The 10,314-nt window shown below is 44.0% G+C and overlaps 1 protein-coding gene across 1 annotated transcript; it reads right to left on the bottom strand.

Moving 5' to 3' along the window:
- Positions 1–1,616: 1,616 nt before the first annotated feature.
- Positions 1,617–9,621, bottom strand: wnt1 (wingless-type MMTV integration site family, member 1). The gene is made up of 5 exons (XM_024005053.2): positions 9,187–9,621; positions 8,732–8,837; positions 6,315–6,568; positions 5,804–6,069; positions 1,617–4,957 (listed from the first exon to the last, which is right to left on the bottom strand). The coding sequence occupies exons 1-5, from the start codon at positions 9,194–9,196 to the stop codon at positions 4,466–4,468; spliced, it is 1,128 nt and encodes a 375-aa protein (XP_023860821.1). The 5' UTR covers positions 9,197–9,621; the 3' UTR covers positions 1,617–4,465.
- Positions 9,622–10,314: the final 693 nt, after the last annotated feature.

Genomic DNA, 10,314 nt, shown 5'->3' with positions numbered 1-10,314 from the left:
GGGAAGGAGCCGAGAGAAGCAGCAGAGTTACGTAACATAGGTCACATTGGAATGAAGTGAGGAGAATTTGGAACTACAAGAGAGAGAGAGAATGTCTTTATTTCTTTGGACTTTTGTAAGTGTAATGCTTACTGTTCATTTTTTATTGTTTATTTCACATTTGTTTATATCTAGTGTCACTTGCTTTGGCAATTAACATATGTTTCCCATGCCAACAAAGCCTTAAATTGAAATTGAATTGAATGAATGAGAGAAATGAAAGAGCAAGAGAGCGAATGGGGAAGAGAGCGATTAGAGAGAATGAGAGAGAATGAGAGATACTGAGAGGAATGAGAATACTGAGAGGGAAATGCAGAGATACTTGAGATGAATAATCGAGAGAGCAGATAATGAACACCAATGTATTGTAATTATTTGGCTCTACTTCAGTCCAGCTGAATGGGACTGAGATGTGTTGCGGCCAATGCGGATACTGGTGAGCAGTATTGAGCGAGAGGTGAGATCGGATACTGAGAGAGCAGAGAGACTCTAGAGTGAGAGAAGACGTTATGGGCGCATGAGCGAGCTTCCAACAATCGAACCGCAGGAGAGGACTGCAGCATCGGCATATACCTAAAGCAAGACATATGTGCAGCGGAGTGAGAAAAAGAGAGGAGGAAATCCCAATGAGACAGAGCGCCGATTTAGTTACCAAGTTCCGAAACCAGAACGAAGAAGGAGATGGTAAGAGAATTGACGAGAAAGAAGCAGAATTGCTAGCATCCTCCTTCGCTCTCTCTTTTTGTCTGTCTGTCTGTCTGTCTGTCTGTCTGTCTGTCTGTCTGTCTGTCTGTCTGTCTGTCTGTCTGTCTGTCTGTCTGTCTGTCTGTCTGTCTGTCCCTTCAGTAACACTGCCTGTGTTCCCATGGCTGGTCCTTTAGGGTGCGGGTGTGTGTTGTTGGACAGGACAGTTGAGTGTGTTTGGCGGGGCGCTCGGCCTGGCTGACCCTCTAGCCCATTGCTGCGGTGGGCTGGGTTAGGCTGGGGGAAACTATCAGAGTGCCTTCCAAGCTCTTGTGGTTAAGCTAAGGCCTGACTGCCAGGGAGCGTGGGGTGGAGGGTTGGGGGGGGGACTGCAGTCTTTCATTATTTCTTCTATTGTTTCATAATTTTTTTCCGACATTAAGTAAATGAAGCAAAACATTTGGTGCTGTTTAAATCCTATTTAATAGTTAAGCTATGTGACCTGGTCTCCAGGATTTGGGATCCTTCTGTGGAGGGGAGTGGAGTTAGGGAGTAGATAGGCAGGGATGTATAGTTTGTGTGTGAGAGAGCTGATGCACTGCATGGTTTGATATTACAATAGGGGGATTTTAAAGTGTGTGTCTGCGAGTGTGTGTGTGTGTGTGTGTGTGTGTGTGTGTGTGTGTGTGTGTGTGTGTGCTGTCTGTGGGAAGGCTACTGCTGCGTTTTTTAAGTAATGGGATTAGTACTGGGACACCCAAGGATGGGCCTTTATTCTCACATATCATCTCAAGCACAGAAACTATATGACCAGCAAATGGCATCCATTGCCAAGGAGCAAAATACACAGATAGTGACATACAGGGGAGTCATGAACTGATTTCCATTCCAACTTAATTGAAAATATAAACTTTATTGTTCTATTATACAATACAAAACAACATAAAGCTAAATCTTTGAGGAACAAGATCTATAATTCTTTGTTTTACTCTTTTACTTCTCTCTCTATAACAGTATAAAACATCCACAGTAATAAATATTTTTGTATTTACATAAACCAGAATGGTAATATTCAGTGCATGACAAAAACAGGTGTTAAAGGGCAATTTTGCCACTTTTCAACATCACATTCATTATCACCAGCATCATACCAGTGTCGACATATGTGAAAACAGTGCATTTCTGAGATCCATGCTTAAAAAGACAAGAAGAAAGCTCCTAAAAAAATATTGTGATATCACAGGCTACGATTAAAAGTAAGAAAAACAGTGATTTTCAAAACCTGCTATGAGTTTCAGGCCACGTCACCACGAATCTCGTAGTGTTTGAAAATCACTGTTTTAAAATGTTTTAAAAACTTTTGATGTCATCAGGTAGAACTTTTTCAACTATTTGTTTCTACAAAACGTAGGATATCGCCGTTTTCACATACATAGACATTGTTATTGTGCTGGAGATAGTGAAAATGAGGTTGAAAAGTGGATGGAATTGCCCTTTATTTGCAGGGAAGAAAGAAGAATGTTTCGCCAATTTTCTAACAAATTCTGTTTCCCACCCTCGACAAATCTGCGTAATCTACATGAATGGAAATAAACAAAATAACAGTTCAATAAAATCATGATCTGACATGACTAATGATACCATATCTTCTCTCCTTCCATCCATTGGATTATAACAGGTGCATAAATCATTCTTCCCTCAAATTGCAAGTAACTTCAGCATAAATATATATTTCTATATATATTATTTACATTTTGGTTTTCTGAGCTGATATACAATACATTTCCCTTTGTAGTGGCCTTATATTAAAGATGCACTATGCAGAAATCGCTCCGCCATTTCCTGGTTGCTAAAATTCTAATAGTTCACCTAATTTCAGTTTATGTGGCAAAGCAAGCAAGTATAGTGTAGAGAAACATTGTACCATGTAAACCGCTGTGAAATATATTTTACATAACCAAAAATATTGTATTTTCAGCTGTTTGAAGCAGGTGTACAAACGCAACAGTAAAAGATGCAAAAAAGAATCACGGGAAGCAAAGAAATAGTGCACATAGAACAGCTCTACCACTTCTTAGACTTGCTTTCAATGAGGATGACAGATCTATAACTCAAATTTCTATGTGGATTTGGTTGGGTCGCCCAAAAAGTGACATATTGCAGCTTTAAAGGTTTTCTCCTCAATTGATGGTACACAGCTAGATGCAGGTCATATTGAATGGGAAAACCTATGTCTGTCCACTGTAAACTTGGACAGGAAGATATTGGATTATTTTACACACATGTTGCCACAGCAGGGCAATGTCTTTAGTCTTTGTCAACATAGGTATACCTCCTAGGCTAACAGAGTAGGTTGCAAGGTTGACTCCAGGTATCACTATTTGGCACTGGTTCCCATTTTATGGACAGGGTTGCCATACTGCAAGTCTCACTATTTGGCAGGTCACCCCAGTTCTCTTGCAGTGCCCCTATCTCCTACACTAAAACATACATCTAGTTATACTCTCCAATATTCAGTGTATTGATACTACATTAAAACTATTCATACATATTATAATTTATTCCAGGTTGATATAACATTTTGTCTAACGCTTTTCTGTTATCCTACAACGTCCAGTCATTTAACGTCAGTTACCGTGGTGCAGTAAATCACTGTGGTAACTCCGGGTTGAGGTGTAGCAGATTCCAGAGCAATCTGAACAAAGAGGGCATGTGTGGTGAGTTCGACAGGGAATCATAACGGCTTGGTTTGCGTCCAGGACCTAAGTACATAGCAATTAAGGGAGAGGACTGCACATGCCGAGAGATATACTTCACACTATTTTATGTGAGGAAAGTAGCTGTAGCAAAAGAACGGGGGGGGGGGGGGGGGGGGGGGGGGGGGGGGGACTGTGATGTTTAAAATAACCACCCTCTTGTTAAAGTTCGTCACCGGTTTATGAGAGACCATGCTTGTGTTTGTCCCGCCACAGAGACATCTGTCTGACATTGTCCAGTAACTGTTACTCCTGTCCCCTCCTCACATCTCTCTCCTCCTCTCCCATCACTCCTCTCTCCACTCCTCACACTCCTCTCTCTTGCTGTAGAGGGAAGAGGTGAAGAGAACAGAGAGACKAACTGTATTTTGTAAGGTCAGAGAGGGCAAAAGCCTTAAATCGCAGCGTCTCTCTGACTAATTTTGTTTGCTTATTCCTTGCCACAATTCTATTTCCTGTTTAACTACTTCCTTTTACCTAAGCTGCCTCTGGTCTTGTTACTCGTGCTGGGAAGCCATAGAGAGGATTGGTTTCCATGCCATTCTACATGGTTGGATAGCTACAACATTTAAATACCCAGTAAGCACACTTACATACTCTCACGTTACCACAGTGTCAGTAGCAAGCACACGTAAGCACACATGTTCACACACAACACACCCGCCCTCTTCCTACACCCTGTAGTCATAGTTGTGCTTTCCCTCTTCTTTCTTCCTCAAAAACATTGATTCAAATCTAGTACTTTGATTCAAATCTAGTACTTTGATTCAAATCTAGTACTTTGATTCATATCTAGTACTTTGATTCATATCTAGTACTCCCGGTATTCACTTTTTTTCACCCTCCAATTGCCCCTTTATAGAGTTAGACCTTCCCTTATCTACCTCGCCAACCCACAGGACCCTACTCCTCTATCTACAAACCTCCTGCCCAAAGAACCAGCTCATCATCACCTCCCCATCCCTGTCCCCCTGGTTCACCCCTGATCAGAGGCACTGGTGTAACGTCTGTGTGCTGGTGCAGTTGAGGCAGCTGACATGGCAGCACCAGTGGAACGTACAGTGACACCTCTCAGTGACCTTCTCAGTCTGGGTCTTGAACCCTCTACCGCAACACAGGAGCTCACACCCGTCCAGCGCCGGAGACGAGCTGTTACAGTTCCTCTCAGAGGTACCGTGGGTACCCGTCTTGCCGTTGTAGGAGCAGAAGTTGGGCGACTTCTCGAAGTAGACCAGGTCTCTGGACGATGGGGGTTTGTGGGCGGGGTTCTCGGGTTCGAGATGGCGTGGGTCGGCGCGGTGAGAGGCGCGGTTGGAGCCCTTGTTGGCGTAGACGACCCGGGAGGCTCCGTCGAAGCGGTCCTTCAGGAAGTCCCCCACGGCGCGGAAGCTGGGTAGACGCATCCAGCAGGTACGCACGACGCATGACCCTGACATGCCATGGCATTTACACTCCTGCCGCATCTCTGACGACACTGTCTGGGGAGAGAAGACAGGGTAGAGAGAAGACACAGGGGAGAGAGAGAAGACACAGGGGAGAGAGAAGACACAGGGGAGAGAGGAAGGCACAGGGAGAGAGAGAAGACACAGGGCAGAGAGAGAGACACAGGGGAAGAAAAGACAGAGGGGAGAGAAGACACAGGGAAGAGTAGAGAAGACACAGGAGAGAGAGAAGACACCAGGGGAGAAGAGAAGACACAGGGAGAGAGAAGACACAGGGAGAGAGAGAAGACACAGGGGAAGAGAGACACAGGGGAGAGAGAAACACAGGGAGGAGAAGACACAGGAGAGAGAGAAGACACAGGGAGAGAAAGACACAGGGGAGAGAGAAGACACACAGGGGAGAGAGAAGAACACAGGTGAGAGAGAGAAGACACAGTAAGAGAGGAAGACACAGGGAGAGAGAGAGACACAGGGAGAGAGAGAAGACACAGGGAGAGAGAAACAGGGAGAGAGAGAAGACACAGGGGAGAGAGAGAAGACACAGGGAGAGAGAGAAGACACAGGGAGAGAGAAACACAGGGGAGAGAGAGAAGACACAGGGGAGAGAGAGAAGACACAGGGGAGAGAGAGAAGACACAGGGGAGAGAGAGAAGACACAGGGGATTAGCAATGGAGAAAATAAAACATGGATGATGTGAACAGATAAGAAAATTTTGAAAAACGGTGAAGAGCAAAGAAAATGTGGAAGAATGTGAAGAGAAGAAATGTGAAGGAAAACATGACTGGAATTCAGAATAATGGGTTGATACAGGGGGATCCCTGAAAAGGAATGAACACAGCGTTTCATTATGTACTCTATCTATGAATCAACGGCTCCCTCACCATTCTCCCTGCCTCGTTGTTGTGTAGGTTGTTGAGGTATCGGAGATCCCTTCCTCTCTCGCTGGAGTCCACAAACTCCCGGCTGAACATCCGGCCAAAGTCCACGTTGTCACTGCAGCCGCCCCAGTGCCAGTCAGGGCCCCCAGGCCCCCGGCGACGGTAGTCACAGGTGCACGACTCAATGGCCCCCTCAGAGCAGGAGCGAGCCACCGCATGGGTCACTCCCGCACTCGTGATCGCAAACACAAATGCCGTCTCTCGGCAACCTGACACGTCAACAGCAGAAATTCTCTTTAGCCTATACAACCTTTTTTGGCAGTCGATAGTAATGCAACTATGCGCAATCTGGTCTGAATTATGATTTAAATGTCAGAATCTCAAGATATGTAAAGATAGGCTTTGATCTTCCCAAAGGGTCTACGAGAGAAACCAAGATTCCATGACATTCTGCGCCAAAAATGTCTACCGGTTGCCTTAGTGAGGAGGCCAGGAAGGACAACAGACAACTCACCGCGGTTGACGATTTTGCCAAATATTGCCGGGCTGTGGGTGGTCGGGCAGTTCCAGCGGCGGTTCCTGAACTGCCATTTGCACTCCTGGATGGCAGTATGCAGGCCGGCTGCGATAGCGTGGAGGATCCCCGGGTTCTGGCGGATGAGGCGGCGCTGGCGACGGCTCAGCAGGGCCAAGCTAGGGTCCAGGACCAACTGGACATTCTTGGAGTTGGTGAGGAGGTTGGCAGAGGAGGCCACATTCACAATCCCCCTAGCAAAGAGGACGAGAAGACAGGGTGGAATCAGTTAGTTAGAGAGAAGCTCATACATTGGTTCTTTAATTATATACCACCCTGCATACCACTGCTGGCTTGCTTCTGAAGCTAAGCAGGGTTGGTCCTGGTCAGTCCCTGGATGGGAGACCAGGTGCTGCTGGAAGTGGTGTTGGAGGGCCAGTAGGAGGCACTCTTTCCTCTGGTCTAAACAAAGATCCCAATGCCCCAGGGCAGTGATTGGGGACACTGCTCTGTGTAGGGTGCCGTCTTTCGGATGGGACGTTAAACGGGTGTCCTGACTCTCTGAGGTCATTAAAGATCCCATGGCACTTATCGTAAGAGTAGGGGTGTTAACCCCGGTGTCCTGGCTAAATTCCCAATCTGGCCCTCAACCATCACGGTCACCTAATAATCTCCAGTTTACAATTGGCTCTTTCATCCCCCTCCTCCCCCCTGTAACTATTCCCCAGGTCGTTGCTGCAAATGAGAACGTGTTCTCAGTCAACTTACCTGGTAAAATAACGGTAAAATAAAAAAATAAAAAAATAAAATATCTATTGACTTTAAAACAATTAATTAGGTTCAAATGTATTTATTCATATAGGATTCTGATAAGAATTGGATTATATATAAGAATTGGATCATGTAAACAGTTTAATTGGAATTTGAGTATCAGTCACAAGAAATAACAAGCAACTTCAATATATCTACAATCTACTTAATTGAAAGTGATTATGGCTGCCATTATTGACTACATGACTGCCATATTGCATTGTCATCTACTATATTTATGGTTTCAGTTACGTTCCTAATTGGTGTCTCCTGCAAACCGTTACAATCAGAAAGACGCATCGTTATTAATCGACTAATCAGTGCCAGACGGTAGTGCGCGGTCGGTCCAGTCTATGGAACGTTATGATCCCCTCTTTGGATAAATATTGCAATCCAATTTTCTTCTCTCTCGTTTTGTATTTTCSTTATTTATTTTCTTGGCATATTGTAATGATACGGATTGGTTTAGATGTCAGACAGACCCATATCAAACAAATAGCTTACCCCAGTGACTTTGCAAGGCTGTCCAAAATGTAACATTTATTTTTTATTTAACTAGGCAAGTCAGTTAAGAACAAATTCTTATTTTCAATGATGGCCTAGGAACTGCCTTGTTCAGGGGCAGAACGACAGATTTTTACCTTGTCAGCTCTGGGATTCGATCTAGCAATCTTTACGGTTACTTGCCCAACGCTCTAACCACTAGGCTACCTAATTATATTGAGGTCTGCGTTATCACTTTCATTATTAATTTAAATATTATTTATGCAACTGTTATCTTTGCAGTGTAGGGATTATATGTATTTAATTTGACAGAATACATATTATTCAATGGACATAAGCCTAATTAATTTATATTTGTCCACATAAGCTAGTGTAAGAAAAACTATTTTCACATTTTGGTTTGATAGTTTATAACAAATATATGCAGACATTGGCATCCTACAGTGAATCCTATATAGAGTGGAATGTTGAGAATACGACATTGAATGGAACTGCTCTTTGCCATGAAATACATCCATTTTTTATTTATCCCACATTGGACAGAAAAATGTTGTCTCGCGTTCAAGCCACACTGTCAAAATGACCAGGGGGAGAGACAGAGAGGGAGACAGAAAGAGAGACGGGGAGAGAGGCTGACTTGAATAAATATGGGCTGCAACCGATCCCTAAATAAATGAAATCGTTATCATATTGAAACATAACACTTCCCTTTACATCAAATCATTTAATGGAGAAAGTGGGCCTTGTTCATTTCGATTGAAAACCGGCTAGATCTATTTAATTAGTTGCTCGCTCTAATTGGGAAGTGGTATCCAAATACCTTCAAATATTAATGGCTTGTGGTTGCTGCTTGATTTTCTACCAGAAGCGAACTGAAATGATGAATCGGGTGCCAACAATAACACATGATTATTTCGAGCATAACAGGTCCATCAACTTTGCTTAAGTGTTAATTCAGTTGGAGAAGAGCACAGCATATTTCAGGCAATAAACCAATGTACCACTTAACTGGCTCCTTTGCTGCACCCTCCGTCGAAATGAGCAGGTCCTCAGGAGGCGCATTTAATTGAATGACTACATCACACGTAAAGTCAACTACTCACCACCACCGGCCGCTATTGTTGACTGCTCCCGTGCCTGAGAGCGAGGAAACGAGCAGGATGCACGCGGCTTTCACCCCCAGAAGCAGTGTGAGGATCCTCATTGTGTCTTCAATTACAATGTGAAGAGAGAGCAGGCAAATGTCAAAGTTCCACATCTGAATTCCAGGCACTTTTTATACCTGGTTCTAATTATGATAACAATCCTATTTTTAGGCACAAATAAATCTGGCAGATGGAATACGCATGTGTTCACCCCATGGCCCATAAATAAATCGATCATGAAAACAGGGCAGTTATTTTTACAATAAATAATTCGATTGCGTTCTCGTGTTTACAGGAGTCACTCATTATAAAAGTTAGGCTACCGGGTTATTCATCTCTCCGATAGCCTGTCATTCTCCAACGCAGGTTATCAAATTAGAGCAGGTAGCCTAACGCATCAAATTCCTACTCACCACACCACATTCCAAAGAGAGGGACTTGAGAGGTGAAAAAGCAACGAGGAGCCTGTTTTATAGCAATTGCCTGAAATGAATCTGGTGAGGAGACTGTCAGACAGAGGAAACAGGTTGCTAAATGAGTCCTCCTATGTAGTGGCTTTTCAGTCTAGGCTGCTGGACGCTGCTGCTGCTGTTCTCTTCACGTGCTCTCTCTGTCTATCTCTGCTCTGCACAGCAGCGCATTGAGCGCGTGGGACAGTCCGGAAGACTTGATCCCCTCCGTGAGTGATAGGCGACACATTCTTCTCTTATTGAGCACTACAAGAGGAATGAAAAAGGGATTTGCTGCTCTCATCTCCCTCTGTTTTTTTTCTGCCCCCCTTTTCAATAGGATTGGAAGGAGGGAAGTTAATTCTCTTCATAGGGCACAATGAATAAAGAAAACAAAACCGGACAGAACAGATGAGAAAGGGAAAAAAAAAATTGCCAGGGCAATCCACCAGTGTAAATTGCACATATTACTAACGGAATCTCACGGTAATCAAAGAATCCATCGATTCCTTGGAAATGAGGGAATTTAATGCTGACTCATGCTCTGTCTTCCACATCCAGTTTGTCTTCCTGAATGAGGTCCCTCTCAAGTCAAAACACTGAGATGTGCGTGTCTGTGTTTGGAGATTTGCTGTGACTGTGAGTGCGCACAGTGTGTTGTTCTCCGGCTATTCTGTATGCAAGAGGCTGGTCGGTGTCACGGTACAGTACAGTTACAGCGGAATATGAGCCATCTAAACGGCCTTTTTACCGCTGGTAGGATTACTCCCTTAACCGCGTCTCCTCCTTCTTTATCAAACTCTGTCGTATACATTCTCAAGATGTTTTTAGTGGCTTGAACCATTTCTCTGCCTCTTCATTCCATCAGCTTAAACCATATATTTGTCTTATTTTTTTGTTATTAAATAATGCCAACTTAGAGACCTACATTTTGTGCCCAATTAAAATATAAAACATATTTTGGGAGACTGTCTCACTCTTGCCGAACTTTGCGCACGCACACGCACGCACGCACACACGCACACACGCACACACACACACACACACACACACACACACACACACACACACACACACACACACACACACACA

The sequence above is a fragment of the Salvelinus sp. IW2-2015 genome, linkage group LG17 (assembly GCF_002910315.2).
Source record: "Salvelinus sp. IW2-2015 linkage group LG17, ASM291031v2, whole genome shotgun sequence".
Lineage (NCBI taxonomy): Eukaryota > Metazoa > Chordata > Actinopteri > Salmoniformes > Salmonidae > Salvelinus > Salvelinus sp. IW2-2015.
This window is presented reverse-complemented; position numbering and strand designations above follow the sequence as displayed.

Excerpts from the sequence above, each read along its gene's own strand:
- wnt1 (XM_024005053.2), bottom strand. Across the intron at positions 6,569-8,731 it reads AACAATAGCGGCCGGTGGTG|GGGGATTGTGAATGTGGCCT; the intron begins GTGAGTAGTTGA and ends CCTCTTTGCTAG. Across the intron at positions 6,070-6,314 it reads TGGCAAAATCGTCAACCGCG|GTTGCCGAGAGACGGCATTT; the intron begins GTGAGTTGTCTG and ends TTGACGTGTCAG.